The sequence below is a fragment of the Trachemys scripta genome, chromosome 13, assembly GCF_013100865.1.
Source record: "Trachemys scripta elegans isolate TJP31775 chromosome 13, CAS_Tse_1.0, whole genome shotgun sequence".
NCBI lineage: Eukaryota > Metazoa > Chordata > Testudines > Emydidae > Trachemys > Trachemys scripta.
In genome coordinates this window covers 27,781,525-27,799,126 of record NC_048310.1, presented here as the reverse complement: position 1 = coordinate 27,799,126, position 17,602 = coordinate 27,781,525, and the positions used below count along the sequence as shown (strand labels likewise).

At 36.8% G+C, this 17,602-nt stretch overlaps 1 protein-coding gene across 7 annotated transcripts in view; it reads left to right on the top strand.

Moving 5' to 3' along the window:
- ZNF423 (zinc finger protein 423) overlaps window positions 1–17,602 on the top strand; it is a 319,770-nt gene that overhangs the window by 221,409 nt on the left and 80,759 nt on the right. For 3 of the 7 annotated variants that reach the window (XM_034788253.1, XM_034788251.1, XM_034788254.1), the window contains one exon: window positions 5,886–5,975. The exons of 3 other annotated variants lie outside the window; for them this stretch is intronic. In XM_034788253.1, coding sequence (XP_034644144.1) covers window positions 5,886–5,975 — 90 coding nt within the window. The remainder of the gene's footprint in view (window positions 1–5,885; window positions 5,976–17,602) is intronic. One more of the 7 variants, XM_034788252.1, reaches the window with a different exon arrangement.

Sequence of the window (17,602 nt, the reverse complement as noted above, 5' to 3'; positions counted from 1 at the left end):
TGATAGACAACTAAATCACAGAGATAACATCAAGAGAGCAGTTAAAAGATTTGAGATTTCACAGTCAGAATGTATCTAAGAACCTTTTGGAGCATGAATCTCTTTGTTATACTTTTCATTGATTCAGCTAATAACATAACTGTCCTACCCACGTTTTTGTATGTATGTAAAGCTAGTTATGGTTTTATACTGCTGCCCATCACTGTACTATCTGAGTATATGTATTCATTGTTAATATGAAGTAGATCCAGATACAGAGTTTACCACATTTTACAAATGGCATCTGCAAAGGTGGAAGTATTTGCCATATGCATCTCCTTCTAGGATACAAAGACATTTCTATTGTTAGGGCCTGATCCTGGGAAGTGCTGAGTCCTCTCAACTCTCATTGACTTGGGAGCTGAGGATAGTCAGCACATTTCAGAATAGGGACATTAATACAATAATGTGTATTAAAGGAAGGCATTAATTCTTTTTAAATGTCCTATTTTTCTTATGCACTGTTAGTTAAACATGCTGCTTGAATTCTCAGTTATTTAAATTTTGAAAGGTGCTTCTTGGTAAACAAAATTCCTTTCCATCCAGTCATGACATTGTGTCAAATGATTGAGACAAAATTGTTGGATTCTTGAGAGAGAAACCCTACTGGCCTTTGGCCAAGTATTAGGATTTGTCTACACTTACAGCGCTGCAGCGGCACAGCTGCAATGCTAAGTGAAGATGCTACCTACAACGAAAGGAGAGCTTGTCCCGTCGACTTAGGGACTCCACCTCCCCGAGAGGCGGTAGCTATGTCGATGGGAGAAGCCCTCCCATCTACACCAGGCGTTGGCGTTAGGCCGATATAACTGCATCGCTATGGGATGTGGATTTTCCACACCTGTGAGTGCCGTAATTATACCAACATAGATTGTAGTGTAGCCCAGCGCTGAATTAAAATGTATACATGGTAGCAATGATGATGACATTGGAACACAGCGTCTTTGTAATAGCTTTCAAGGGTTAAGGCAAATAAAAAATGTGCCAGATTGTTTTTAAAGTGTTAAATGCAAATGATCAACGATAACATATTTCTGGACTTAACAGTTGAATGTGTGAATTATTTATGAACACATTAAGAATTCAAAATATATTTGTAAAACTTTCATATTTTAAAAGCATATTTTAAGTCTTGCTCTTTTAATGCACTGTTGCAAGTACAACCCTTATACGTTAATGCAGTATTTGCTTTAAACATCTAATTCTTTATGGAGTTCTTTTAATTAATAAGTAGTACTGGAATCACATGTTAAGGTAGCTGTCTACTATTTAAAGTTGGTTTTAGAAAGGAAAAACTGGTATTCAAACCTTTTATGAGTTACATACATTCTGTTTAGAAATTCGTATTTGGGCCTTGATCCTCACATGTGCTTTGCCTATATAAACCCCTGGATGTGCATGGGAAACTGTTGCCGTAAGTGGGGCTCTATGCCTGTGCAGGCATCTGTCTACATGGAACTTATTGCAGGATTGAGGGTCTTAGAATGCAATATGTATTATATCTATAAGCCTAAATGTAATTGTTGGCCTACCTAAAGCGCTTGATTTGAGTTTTACATTAGTTCTCTGTTATTGTTAATAATAATAAATCATGATTTATGTAGATACTTAAATAACACAATGGTGAGCGTGGTACATATGTACTAGTAGATAGGAGGATATAGCACTGTAAATGTACACCACTGATAATTAAACTATTAATAATTAATAGTGTAGTTTCATTCAGGGCCAGAGCTCAAAGTCCCATTGACTTTAGCAGGAAATGTCGGGCCCTAATAGAATCCAATATCTAGTTGGCTTCCTATTTTAAAACGGTCTTCATAATTGTACATTTTAGCCCTCCCTTTCTTTCTGACACATGGAAAATTTGTTGCCAGAAATATTAATAACTTTGTCATCCAGATACACAGTGTCGCTATGATCTCTTACAATTGTTATCTATGCATATTTGTTCCTAGAAATTACTCTATTTCATGAAAATGTATTTTGTTTTGCTTGTTTATCAACCAGAAAAGAAATAGCGTTTCCTTTAATATATTCATTCATATTTTCCTTTTGCATTTTTTCATTTCATTTACACCTTGCATAATAGTAGTTCAGTTTTCACTGACATTTTTATAGCTGCTATGACAACATTCCTGTTTTGCATGATACATGCATAATCGTCTGTGATCACAGTTTTATATCGCTTTCATTCTCTCTTAACCGTGTTAAGATTCCTTTTTGCCCTTCAACCCAATTTTCATATGTAGCTGTGATTAAACTCGTTTAAACACTTTCCTGGTAGTTTCATATTTATTCATAAAGGGGAGCAGTTGATAAAACACCTTTTCTGTAATCAGTCTGAGTTTTAAGTCTGATGTTTCTTCAAAGTTATCATTAGCAAGCATCTCAATCAATTCACAGCCTTTCAACATCTGTTAACTAGCGTGGCAAAAATGACACTTTCCAGGAAACTTTGGTGTGTGTAAGCTGTGATATTTTGATGCTGTAACTTGTCACTTTAGTGGTATTGTTAACCTTGAAAATTATTGTATTTAAAAAAAAAAAAACCAAAACCTACCCCCAAATTTAAAAAAAAACCAGAATTGTATGTAGCAGTCTGCAGAGATACTTTCTGCCTGTTTCTTGGATTATTTGTACATGTGTGGACACATATCTATGAATATAAGTGCACACATTCTTCACAGAGTCCCTCTCCACCAACCCTGAAGTTGGAAAAGAAGGTAAGTTCTCACCATATGGAATTTTGGTTCTACCTACGGGAGGCAAAATGACTCAACTCTTTCCCACTATAAAGGTCAGCACCTCAGTTTCCCATCAGACCTTTCTCCCTTTCTCCTGATTTTAAAAAACAAAGAATCAGAATGTTCCAATAAACAAAGCTCCATCATTTTTGGGTCTGTTCTTCAGGTTTTTCTAGAGTGATGCTGCAAAGACATCTTTTGCTCTTTACATGAATCTGTTCATTACTTTTATTTCTGTGGTTTATTTCCTCACATTTGAATCCTGCTTCTTTGAATTGTACAGAGTTTTGCCTTCAATGGCACCATTGTTTGCTTAAGAAATTAACCAATTTACTAAATAATTGAGGTCCTAAGCAATAACAAAATGATTTCTTTAAAGCGTGGCATCTGAGATATGAGATAAATATGAGATATTTGATTTCCCTTGTCGTGAAGGATTTCACTTTGAAGTTTTCTCTTTTATTAGGAAAGCTTATAGATTCTGCATCACTGTTGGATAAAGATGCTGAAAATAACCAATTTTTTAGATTAAATTAAAACTAAATTAGACTTCATTGTCTCTATACAGTGAAGAAATTAAGAATTAAAGATGGCATCCATCAACAGGATGAGTACTTAAAAAAACAAAACAAAACCCCCCTAAAACTCGACATTAGGTTCCCTTTAATCAGTTTGTGCTACCACTAATTGCACATGAGCAAGAATGATCTAATCAAAGGGGATAACCTCTTCCTGTGAGAAGATTGTCATTTCTGTGGTCATAAAGTATGTAGAGAAGATTGTAGAGGTCCTAGAACAGCAGCAGTTGCATTCTCTCTTTGACATAGAAGAGCCATATTGTACACCACCACATCTACAGGTTTCACTGGTTGTTTATACTGTAATTCTATGTACATCTTTTGACTCTCCTTTGTCCCTTAGCTTTGTACCAATTCTGCCTTGAAATCTAGGTGTTATGATGTTTTAATAGGCAGTTTGCTGTTAACAGATAAGTAATGCTTTTTCTTGGAGAAAGAAGATTTCCCTGTTCTTCAAGTCCTGCCAAACCAGTGGTGCAGTTTTTAATGCCTTCTCATCCAAAGCTGCAAGGAAATCAGCTACCAGTTCTGTTTCTGCGCTAGCAAGATATCCGGGCTTACCTAAAAACAAACGGGGGAGGAGGCAAAGGAGTGCATATTTTCGAAAATTGAACGTCTTTGGCCAAAGTTACAAAATGTCCATGCACCATTTTATCTCTTTGGGGAGGTGTGGACACTGTTCAGTCTACCCTGTCATTGGACAGTGGGAAGAGAAAGTACACAGTACTAGAAAGGTAGATGTAAGTCCCTTTCTTACTAATAAAAACTCTGAGCTTCAGTGGTTTTAAGCACCTGCACCCACTGACTTCAGAGGGCGCTGCAAGTGCTCAGCACTTCTGATGATCAGGTCCAGAACATTTCCTTCCTTCCTTCTCCTGTTATGGAAAACATCTGTATTTGAATAAGAGGGTTATCAAGTTATGTATACTGAAACTTGTCTGATTATCCAATGGACAAATCAGAATTTTTGCCTATTAGATATAGGTCCAAATTCATTTTCGATGTAACTCCATTTACTTTGAAGGGATACAGTTGGTGCATTGTCTTTAAATAAGGATCAAATTAAATGGCAGTGCAAATCTTGGGGAGACATTAAACTAGTCCTTTAAGTCAAGAGACTGCCCATTACAAATGGTCATTAGAGCAAATTTCATTGTGCTACGTCATACTTGACTAGCAAGTCAGATCAAGTATAATTTTTCCCTTCTTCCTCAGGGACAAAAATATTATTTCATATCCTCCTGAGTAATCAGAGTACTTTCTTTCCTGGTCATTCTTTAGTGTAGAGAGAAACTTTTCAACAGCAAGAATTTCATGTACATTATTCTGACATATGAAGAGCATTTTAATTCTTTTAAGTTCTACTTTAAATTCAATACACCTTTGACTCATGATTTTCAGTCAAGTTCTTGGTGTAGAGAGAACCAATTGCTTCTGTAGTAGGTACCATATATGTTTGGTCACTTATATTTTGGATTTTTGTAGCGGAAACTCTTTGTGGGTCAACTTATTAGTAATTCTGGCAACTTTCTGGCCTCTTTAAGGAATCAAGAGATTTCTACTTCATGTTCTTCTCTCTTTAGATTATTCCAGAGTGATATCTATGTATTGTTCTAGTTTTGAATTGGCAGATTCAATTCCCTTATATTTGCTTTACTAAAAAATGTATTTCTTTTGGCCCTGTCTCTAAGCAGGAAGGTTCTAACAGTTACCTCTGTGTCTTCAGTTGAACTTTGAGAAAGAAGATTTTAGTTTCATTATCAGACTTTTTCCTAAGGTAATATCAGATTTTAAATGAACCAGTAACTCTGTTGATCTATCATAATCAATCCACATTTCTTTAGAGACAGTTTTCATTCTTTGAATATCAGGCAAAACATTGACTCTTACCTTGGACTAATGATTCTATTTTACAACTCAAAAGCATTATTTGTCCCATTTTATTGGCTAGGGAAAGACACAATGCATCCAAATACTACTGTTTCCAGGTGGATCAAGGCCTATGCAAGAATACTTCGAACAACAGGATCTTGAGTCTTTCCATACTGCATGAAGCTTTATTCTGCTGGGAGTTGTAAGCAATTCTCAGATGGAATGTACCTTTTGGAAAATTAAAGAGTAACAACTGGGTCAAACGTACACATTTTTCCTACCCACCATAAACTTGTATTAACTTCTGCAGCAAATTCACTTTCAGTCATAGGATCTGTCAGATACTCTAGTCATTTTAAGGTAAGAGGCTATTGCCTGCTTCTATTGTCAATTACATTTCTATATGGTGAGGACTGAACTTCTTTTCCAACTCCTAGATTGGTGAAGAGGGGAGGATGAAAAAGAGTAATTACTTACAAGTAATGGTGTTTTCTATAGTCCTCCTCTTCACCAACACACTTTCTCCTGCCTCCCCTGAATCTCTTTCCTCTTTGTTTTGTTGTCTTGGAATTAACCCATGCACTGGGGGTAAATGAGGTGCTGACCTCACGGGGAAGAGTTGAGTCTTTTTACCTCCTGTTTCCTGTAGGTGCAGCCCAAACCCCATATGGTGAGACGTTACCTTCTTTTCCAGCTCCTGCACTGATGGAGAGGAGGACTATGAAAAATGTCACTGCAGGTAGGAAATAAAGTATACGCTGAACTTTATATGTGTGTAAACAGTTAGATACTGTAGTAAATATAACCACACCCAGAGGTTAACCCTGCCTTTAGATGCAGAGTCATATGTTGTCTTGTGTGTGCTCACCCATGCCTATCAAAGAATAAGATCAGCGCCTTTGAATATAATGTTGTTGTACAATTGTAAAAATTGTTGTTTTTCATTCAGTTATGCTAGAGTAAATCCATTGACTCTAGGTTTTACTCCAGAATAACCAAATGCAGCTTCGCTCCATGTGTTACAGGATCAGCATCAGCTAGTATCAACAGCACGTCATTTGTTACAGCTTGTTTTACTCATCCCATTGCCAATATGTCTTCTCTAGCATATGGGGATATGGCCTGTCATTTGCTAATTCTGCATCTGTGACTTCTATCAAGAGAGAAATGTCTGCAACAAAAAATCAAGTGATGAAAGATCATGCAATGATCAGTAACTGGACAGTGCTGAACAAAACTGTGGCCAGATGTAGATGGCTGATGTTCTGTGGCATGGTCTAATTCTTAAGATATTTAAGAAATAGTTAAAGTGAAAAAAATATACATAGGAATTTTGTCATGATCAGAATAGGATTTTACACCCAAAATTTAGGACTGTCAAAAAAGAAAAAAGATCTTAAAAAATCGACTGTTAATAGATAGGTTCCCATTTATGGAAAAAAAGGCATGGAAAGGGTTTATTTTTAGAGGAATAACACTAGTATGCCAGAACCAGAAAGTGAAATTCATTAGATGCTGGCTGTAAACAAAAATGAAACTATCTTGTTTTCAATGTACTTGGACCACAAAGTTCAAAAATGATCACATATGGTGAAAAGTAAATTTCTAAAAAATATTTTAGTTAGACTCTAAAGAGTTATATTGATAACACTGGCAAGGAAACAGTTTATTTTTTTCAATGAATCTATACCTGACAATAATGCTTTAAAAGCAAAGTGTCTTATTGGCTTAGCCCAAAAAAGTAAGAAATTTCAGAATTTAGGAGGAAAAAAATTTTTTGTCACTTTGGCAATTATCATAATTCACAGAGATGTCTTAGTCTGCAGTATAGGTGGAAAAGTCTGAATGTTCTTGCTTAAGAATCTTTTTAAATCTTACAAATCTAGTAAATTTTTGTAGCTGAAATGTATGTGAGAGGCAGAAGACTCAAAAAAAACCCTGTGTATTAAAACCCATGAATTACTTATAGTTCTGATAATACAGAAATGTTTAAAACATACAGCGCAGCTGTTGAATATGTTGATAGGGAATTATTAAAATTAAATATGGATTCTTGCCATGACTCTTAACAGCACCTTTAAATCGATAGTGATTTATTTTGTCAGTGTTGGAGGCATTAATGTCTATTGTCAAGGCCTTTAATGCTTACAGCTTTTCCAGGTTTGGCTAACAGGCCATTTGGAGCCATTACACTCTATTGGTGCAATGTGGATGCTATGCATAGGTACTAAGCCTCACATGCCAAAAACTCCTTATGAAGTTGTTGATGGAAAAAACTTACTGCACCTGCTTCATAACCTGTTTTTAAATCAAAATATGCAGTTGTTTTTAAGTGTCACTGCCAAACTGCTCAACAATGTTGACTGCAGCAAGTCTGGAGGTCAGTGCAGAAAATCAAATGTCATAAACTACCCAGTCTTGAATGGTTTGTGCTTTGTGCAACTGTAATCCCTGAAATCTGAAATGTCTGTGTAACAACTTTTTTGTTTGTTTGTTTAAAGATACTCCTGTGATGCAGTCTTGTAAGCCAGATTTCAACAATTCAGAACAAGGGCATGGTTACTTGTAAAGCTATGGCTCAGTATGCCTTGGTTATTAACCCCTGCAAATAAGGTTTTCCCCCCTTTAAGTGGAAATATCCATCAGACCATTAACTACAGCAAGCATGGTGATATCACTCTTGCATGTTTATTATATGTAAATATTAGTTATGAAAAAAACATTTTGAGACCAAAAATATATCTATGAAATGGTCTTGTCCAAGAACCTATTTTTCTTGTGGTTAAATTGAGGGAACTGCTGCCGTTTGCAATCTAGGAATGTGCAATCTAGGACTATAACAGTGTTTAAAAGAGAACTGGATAAATTCATGGTGGTTAACTCCATTAATGGCTATTAGCCAGGAAGGGTAAGGAATGGTGTCCCTAGCCTCTGTTTGTCAGTGGGTGGACATGGATGGCAGGAGAGAGATCACTTGATCATTGCCTGTTAGGTCCCCTCCCTCTGGGGCACCTAGCATTGGCCACTGTCGGTAGACAGGATACTGGGCTAGATGGACCTTTGGTCTGACCCGGTACGGCCGTTCTTATGTGGTGAAACCACATCATTGTACACAACATTTTATTTGGGTAGAGGTATTCAAAGTGGCAACACACCATGAAATCCATTAACAGGAAAACTTGTTAAATTCATCAAAATTCATCTGATGTGGAGCCCTGAATAAGAAACTATAGTTTAAGTTTCCATAGTTGATTATCAAAGCGTATTTTGAATGAGTTCTGGGCAAAAGTTGTATTCTTTGTGGATGTCTGCTTTCTAATGAGCATACAACCCCACTTTAATCTAGATTCTAGGCTTTGTGGGTGCAAGTTCCCATACTTCTAGTAAAAGTAAGGGCTGTGCATCCAAGTTTAAAACTAGTATGCACCTGCAACTCCTAAGAGAGAACTTGTGCTCCACAAATGAAACATACATAGTTGTTCAACTGGGTTCCATTATGCACCTTAACTAGACCTCCACTAAAATATACTGCAATCTTTACTCAGGTGAGTGGCCCTTATTCACGTGTGTGGGTCCCATGTGAAGTCAGTAGAACTACTTACATAATTACAGACTAATGACGTGAGTGAGTGCTGCATGATCCAATGATTAAAACCCAATCAACTTAATTTCCATCCTTTTTACCCTAGTAGGCCTTGATCCTGGCGCTCTAACTACTCTATGTAGTCCTTTAGACTTCAGTGGGATTTCTTCTGGTAGTAAGCACTATGCACAGAGTATGTTTTTTCAGGATTAGGACCATGCAGCCTCCTCTGAGCTAAAGACAGAGGTATTTTTTAATAAAACGTACACAGCATTTTGTCATAAAATTTAAGGCCAGAAGGGATCACTAGATCATCTACTCTGGCATTATTGATGTTAAACAAAACAACCATATTAACTTCAGCTCTAATCAGAAGATAAAGAAATCTAATGGGGAGAAAACCCTTAAAACTGTTGGGGGAAAGCTATCATTTTCAGACTTTAAAGCCAGCATAGCTACCAGTTGAGAGCTCTAAATTTAATTACTTGATAGTTTCATTTAAAGTAGACACAAGAATATCCCCCTTCCCAATCCTTCCCTTGCCAAGTAAACATGCATGTGAGTGAATAAAGGCTAACACTGGTGACTATATGTTTAATCAGACCAAAAAACTTCTAGTCAGATTTCAGCATGACACCGAGTAAGGGAGTCGTAAGCCTTAGTGTTACAATCATCAGTTGTTCTAAAAAAACAAAAGCTACATGTGCTAAGAACACTTCAGCAAAAAATCTCCAGACTCCTAACACTTGCAGGTGTGCACATTGGGCTGCATCGGATTTCATATCTGCCTGTGTGCCTTCTGTCTGGGCTGCTGTTAACGTAAGTTAGTTCTCACTGGTGAAACGCTGTTCACATGCTGTTCCTCTCTGATCAGGTTTAATGTCATTTAGGGCTTGTTTCTTGTGTAACAGGGCTGGAATTTCTTATTTCGGTTCCTATTTGCAGTGTTAGTTAGCTCAGCCTCTGGCTTCTTTGCCACGCTGGCAGAGCATGGGGGTTGACTTCCTGTGCAGATGATGTAAAAGTGATTCTGTGATTCTTCCTCTGCAGCCATTGGGAGATAAAAGCCAGGACAGTGGGGATTGTAAAGAAGGAGCCAAATTATATGTATAATATTAAAGTGAGTGCATTTGTGGTTTTGCTGTTCTCCAGGGTTTTTCACAAGTAGAAAAACATGAATTAGCATTTTACATTTCCATATATTGACTGGCAAAATAGCCTCCTCTCAATTAAGACCTATAGCTTTTTGGGATATATGCAACAATTTTATAAAATATTTACAGCAAGATTTGCATTTTACACAGTATTACAATTTTTCTTGTGTTTTAGCAGAAAGGGCTGAGGCCTAAGAGAGGAAATGCATTCAGTGTATCAAGAAGAAATCTAAAACTGGATTGCTAGCATTCAGCAGTAGAAATGTCCAGGGTTGATTATTATTTCCAGTAATTTCTAAGGTTGATTTTGTCAACCAGCTATTTGTTATATCCTCTTTAAGGACCATGTTCCCTATACAGATCTATTATTTTCCCTTTAAAGCTGGCTTTGGAAGAGACTGTTTTTAGCTTTGTGCTAGACAGATAAGTAGAACATTTCCCCCCCCCAAATGTAAATGCATGCTGTAAAGAACATAGCTATTTCCTGGATAATTTGCAGTTGTATATTTTATGTTAATTTCACCGAAAATATTGCACCCCTGCCAGGTTTAGTAGAGGCTCACTGTGATATGAATAATTTCTAGCGAATCATTTTTTTTCTTCATTTAAGATTTGGCACCTTTTTAAGATTTTAATAATAGCAACAAGGAGGAAGATTTAGAACAAGTGAAACATTAGAGCCAAAGAAACTCACGTTGAGCGCTAATGTAAAATAGCAAGAATAATTACATGGAAAACAGTTTCCACAGATGTTTTTCCTTGTAATGTAATAACTATTTACTAAACTGTTTATTTTAGGCCCTTGGTTTACAATAAAATATTTATATATGCTCTGCTGTAATAAAAAAATATTGACAAAATACTATAGAGATTTTAAAAAAGACCATTAGTATTTCTCTGTCTAGAAAGTGAACACAACAAAAGTTGTATGTGCCATTTTTCATGCACAGTATTTTGAGAGGTTTGGGGTATTAATAAAATAACTGTCACTAGCTGGAGTACTCACCTTGAACTAACAGATAAGAAATTGGTGTGTATAAAAATTGAGCCACAACATATTGCAGAACATGAAGGCTAGCACTCTAAGGACTGAGGAGAAGTATGTCTCTTCCTTTTAATAGAAAAACATAATCTTGCCCTTGGAGTGTTAAATAATAAAGCTACCTCCCATAAATGTAAAATCTTTCTATATTACGAACAAGATTAAAGTTTAAGATGATAAACCATAAATATTGTTATTAATCTTTGTATATAAATGCATATATGTATTAATACTGGAATACAATAAAGAATATTGGAATATTTAGACTTATTGCTTCATCTTGTCTGCACCAGCTTTATAACATGATTAATTCAAAAGGTTATTAGCATACATTTACTATGTGTATACATTTATGTACAGTGAATATATATTTATGCATGATAATGTTAAAAAGCGCTACAGAACCTAATAGGCTTGTATACATAAATATATAGCATAAATGAATCATATTTTCAAACTTCCATGATCTTGCCTATTAAAACCTTTAACACGTTAGTATTTCTTAACGTGTAGTATCTTGCCTCTCCATTTCACTTTGAAGAAAAATGCTTTCTTCTTAGAAATGATTTCCCATCCTTTAATTGAGTATCCAAAGTATATCATAAGACCAGTGGTCCATTGTATATAAAAAAGTAACTTTTTAGGGGGAGGTGGGGAGGGCAAAAAACAAGTCCAAACCATCGCCATCTCTTTGTGGAGTAAAGATGGGCCCCAAACATCTCTTTAGATCTAAACAGCTCCAAACTACCAAACTTTGGAGAGAAATGGAATCCAAACTCGGAGTCAGATTTTGTGGTTAACTTTTAAAACAAACTTGGACACCACAATTTGGGGAACAGGAAGGGTTCAAAATCTGGAACTCAATCCAAATTTGGCAGCTCATTCTCCATTTTCAAGTAGATAATTCCCTTAAATTTCTGTCTTAGTATATGAGTGAACTTTATAATTGAAGAAGCTATATGGTTTGCAGCAGCCTTGTGAAATCATCTTGAACTTTAAAATATACTTGCTAGCCCTTTATCTTGGCCATTGTTGTTTATGAAAAAACTAAAGATACTTCATTTTCCTATTTAAAAATATTCATTCTGGGTGAATGAGCAAGTAGAATTTTGTCCGGTTGTGTTACAGAGTGCACAAAAATAAAGTGTAGAGCAGAAAACTGCTAGCTTGAGAACCAAAACTGAACAAAAGAGGGAGGTAAGAAATCTAAAATGCTCCGTTTTAAGACAGGATAATCATGGTTAACAGATACCTCCAAATTCTCTGTTTTGTTATAGACCATTTTTTCCATGGCTGTTTTATACACACACTTATATAGTGTGTAGAGGCATATTGTGCTATGCATCCTATATATGAAGACATTCATATTCTCTCGTTCTCCCACGTCCCTTCTCCCAAATATCTGCACTGTGGAATTTAATCAGAACTGCTTTGTAATAAGTGCTTACTTACGATTTCTTAATAAGGTTATTCTGATCCGAGGAAAATAAATAATGCAATTGGCTAATCAGTGCACTATTTTTAGTAGAGTAGAACAAAGTTTAGTTCTTGGCTGTTAGCCTTTTGGTACCTTCCTGCTTGTGGAATGTTGCCATGTTATGCAATTTAAAAAAAAATGCAACTCCTGAGTCTTCAGGCAGCAATAGGGTCCAAAGTTAGTGTTAAAGTAGACAAAGGAATTTGAGCTTGGAAATCAGTATTACTGTGCACATATCAATTTTTTCCCCAAGAACTCTGTTATTGTCTATGATTTTGTTTTGAAATTATATTCTGAAGGGTGTTGACATCCAGAATTATCTAGGAAGTACTTTAATACCTATGTAATATTAGTTTGCTAGTTCAAGGAGTGAAGTGGTTACAAGTGTTGCAATTTTGGAGTTCATGATTGACCCCTTGTTGATTTCAGAGTGCTGGAGGTATTAGTAAATTATTACATGTTTCCTATATGTAAATTAGTTTAAATTAAAGTAAATTAGCCAAGTCTCTTCCCCAATATCTTTGTAAAGGCCATTTACTGTTTATTGCAGTAGAAGTCATTATCCTTGTCAGTGATTTTGGAAACAGAATACATCTGATTCAGTTGCATGGGTGCGAGTCACCTATGTAATTGAGGGCAAAATTGGACCCTCTCTCTTTCCCTGAGATATCAACTTGCAATCTAAGGGCTCGTCTGTATGGGGAGTTATTCCTGATTACCTGTTCCTGAATAATTCCATGTGTGGACACACTTATTCCAGAATAAGTGCTTTGTTCTGAATTAGTTTAATCCACTTATAAAGGATTAAACTAATTCAGAATAAGGCACTCTTCTTCTGGACTAAGAGCATCCACACATTGAATTAATCAGGAATAGGTAACTCGCTTTAAATTCACAATCTATTTTGGTCCAGATTAATTCCATGTGACAAGCCCTGAACATCATATTAAGGTTTCTGTAGCTTCCTCTTACAGGCACAGGTCAAAATTCTTCTCAGTAGATCTTGACTGATATTTTAGTCAAGATTTTAGTGCATAGATCTCTCATTAACCTGAGTGGGAGTTTTGTGCTCATACATAAAGCAGAAATGTAGGAGGCGAGATCCACCATGCAGATCCAAGAGGAGATTAGGAACTTGCCTCTTAAATCAGACAACATTATCTGTGTTGCAGTGTGGAAAAATTGCAAATAAGGAGGTGGATAAAGGAATATTGCAGGAAAACACGTATAAAAGAGGACTTTGTGGAAAGAGTAGATTTTTCTGAATGACGCGTGATGTGACTTATAATAGAGACATTTTTTAACATTCTCATATAAAATTCACCTAGTATCCTTACCATACTTATGAACAGAATGAATAAACTAGCAAAGGGCATTATTTTAATAAACTGTTGGCTGTTAGCTCCTCTTACATTTTATCAGAAAACGAGTCCACAGGAGTGGATTTTGCCGAAGAAGCTATCTTCAATTTTCTCTTGGAACTATACTTCTAGAATTTGTAAAGGTTTATGTCTTTAACAACTCACATTTTCATTTTAGTTTTTCATTTGCTGCTCTGGATTTGTATTAATTTTGCAGCATTCATTGAAATTGATCCAGCCTTTTTACATAATTTGCCAGCATGAAATATTACTTCAAAGATAAGCTTTGTTATTAAATGCTTAATCTTGAACACTTGTCTTAGTTGGTAAGAATGATCTTTGAGAACTAGGCAAAGAGAAGTCTATTACTGTGGTTTTAAAGCAGCTGTAACTGGAGGAGCCCAAGTTAGTTTACAAAGGTTGGCCACTCCTCAGTTTGCCATCACAGCAGCTGGACTTCATTAAGCACTAGTGTTAATTATTGGGAGACCGTTTGTTCCGTATGTGTGCAGAAACACTTGGGGTAACGCACAAAAAAAGGTCACCTTGAAATGGAAGCTTATAGGAAAAAAATAAAAAGGACCAGGACTGCCACTGATTTCATAACATTTCTTACTCCAAGCTGATTTCTGAAAATGAAGAGAGAACACTGCAGCGTGGCCATAAGGAATTTTTTTAACTGCTTGGTATTTTTTTGACTGGGCTGAGGAAGGTGCAGGTATGGTGCTAGACTAATGTGCCCTGGATTAATGCAAGTGGAAGACATTAATGTTGTGTTTTCTGTAATTTGTGTGTGTGAAAATTCCCTCTTTATCCTCTAGAGCTTTCAGGCCATATACTGTATGGTTTGAGGAGGAGTTATTAATAACTGCATATACTGTAAATAGATTCCATGGAGAAAGCCTGTTAGGGGGGAAATGTTTAGGGGGATGAATGTTGCAAAGAACAGCATGAAACACGTGGCAGCTTAAAACAAATATTGCTTGGAAATGTCTCTCAGAGCTGGTGACATTCAGGCAAAGGGGGCTAAATTCAGCCCTGATGAAAGCAGGTGTAATTATATCCAGCCCAGTGTCCTTTCACCCAATTGCATCAAAGCTCAGTTTAGTCCTGTATACCTGGATAATTGTTAAACAGAAACAAGGTGGGGAGCACCAAGGGAGGGGGAGAGTGAGATTGGAGGAGAATTAGGTTATTACATTTCCTCCTTAATTCTTCATCAGGGCTGCTGCCTGTATTTTCTACAGAAAAATCAATGCATTCTGATTCTGTAATTTCCCATGGTGCCTCACTCAGAGCACAGTGTGCCATGGGAGGTGACATATCCGGTCATGGCAGCTTGAACTATTTTTCCAGTGAAAGAATTCATTGGAATTTCACAACCTTTGCATGCTTTTGTGAAAACACTCATTTGTGTTTGCGCCAACCCGCTAATGGCGGATGCCGGGGTTTGTGAATCCCACCTACATTCGGTGCTCGTTATGGCATGGAATGTGCCGTTAATAATGCATCTGTGAAACTCAGCTGTGAGGGAGCCAAGTAATTATCCCACCGTAGCGTTCTCTGCTTCAGTGTCATCACAACTGGGGCTTCATTAAAAGTCCTAACAGTAGAGATGTTGTGTGGTGCAGCCTGTATATATATTTTTTCATTTAAATTATCAGCAATGCCATGGCTCAGAGGTAATTTGACTTTTTGAAACCGTGGAGCCCCTGTGAATTTCCTTCCTCCTCTCCCTCTCGCTGCCGCACCAGCTGATCAGCCCCAGAAGAACAAAAGGTTTATCTGAAGCTATGAAGCATATATTCACCAGCTTCTGGCGTCTAGATAAAAAAAAAAAATCAAAGTACTCCATTGAACATGTTAATACTGAGCAAAATGCACACAGCCAGACACTAAACCTTTACAGGGATTTAAGCATTTGAAAAGTGATACTCTGATCAGGTCTAGAGTTAGTTTCCTTAGCATAGAGTAAAGCAGTATTGTAAAATAATATAGGTTTTTAAATCAATGGAAAGCTTAACGTTTCCTCCCCTCCCCTTTTGTTTTATTGCTTTGTCTGGTTTCTGTCAGGCAGGCAGTCACAAAGTCTTGGGTAAAGGGGAGGTATTTTACTCTTTTGATACCACATTCCTCCAGTAGAATATACAGTATGAACCTCTGGAATAAAAATAAATACGAGATAGCAATAATGAAAAGATTGGTGGCTTCTTCCAGCTCTCAAAGAGAGTTGGGAGAGTTTTAAAAATTATTAGTCTGGTTACTTTCTTCTTTCTCTTCTACCAGCTTTCTTTCCCTAGTTGCTCTCCTCTTGTTTTATAATCTTTTTCTTTGAGAGAGTCCCAGGGCTTTTACAGTACCCTGGGATTCTTGCCAGTGGGAAGCAGGATCAGGTCCTTAATATGCTACAGATAAACCTATTCTGAGTTGTCTCTGGCTTAACACAAATCTACCAGCTTAGTGAACTTTGGAGATCCTGTGTTTCCATCCTACCTGATTATAACAGGAAACCCAATGCTGTTTTGTTCAAAAGTTGATTAAACAAAGAAATAAAGTGCTAGTTTCATCTTCTAATTTGAAGAACTGTGGCCTAGATGTTGCAGTCTTAAGAATGGCCACGCTGGATCAGACCAATATCCTGTCCTCTGATACTGTCTAGTGGCAGATGCTTCATAGGGTATGAACAGAACAGGGGAATTATCAAGTGATGCATCCCCTGTCATCAATTCCCAGATTCTGGCAGTTAGAAGTTTAGGGGTTGCATCTCTGACCATGGGGTTGCGTCCCTGACCATCTTGGCTAATAGCAATTGGTGGAGGTATCCTCTGTGAATGTATCTAATTCTGGTTTGAACCTAGTTATACTTCTGGCCTTCACAACAACCCCAGCAACAGGTTCCACAGATTGACTGTGCATTGTATGAAGAACTATGTCCTTTTGTGTGTTTTAAACCTTTTACCTATTCATTTCATTGGATCGCCCCTGGTTGTTGTGTTATGTGAAGTCAACAGGAGAGAAACTGCTGTGCCCACATGGAGCTCCATTAGAGCCCATCTGCTTGTTATCCATCTATGGATATAAGCATGTGCATACTAGGATTTATATTTTAATCGTGTACTTTATTAACAGAATAGGTTGGTTTAAGAAAGAATATTTAAATAGAATGTAATCATTCTTAGTCAAATAGGCCCCAATTCTGCAAAGACTTGCGCATGAGTAAGCTCTATACTATAGAGCCAGTGATTCTCAACCAGTTAGGCAGAGGTCTTACAGGGGGTACATCAGCTCATCTAGATATTTGCCTAATTTTATAACAGGCTACATAAAAAGTACTAGCGAGGTCTGTACAAACTAAAATTTTAATAGAAACAATAACTTGTTTATACTGCTCTATTTACTATATCAGTGTTTCTTAACCGGGGGTGTGTCACGATTTGTTTTATAATTATATGGTAAAAATGGGAAAGTAAGCAATTTTTCACTAATAGTGTGCTGTGACATTTGTATTTTTATGTCTGGTTTTGTAAGCAAGTAGTTTTTAAGTGAGGTGAAACTTCGGGTGTGCAAGACAAATCAGCCGCCTGAATGGGGTACAGTAGTCTGGAAAGTTTGAGAAATACGGCTATAAGTCCTAGCTCTACTGTCAATAAACTGAGATAAAACAAGTAGCAGCATCTATTCACCAGAGAACTTCCAATGTACAGGCCATGGGTAAGTCCAATACAACAGAGCATCCCAAGTGGCCTTTA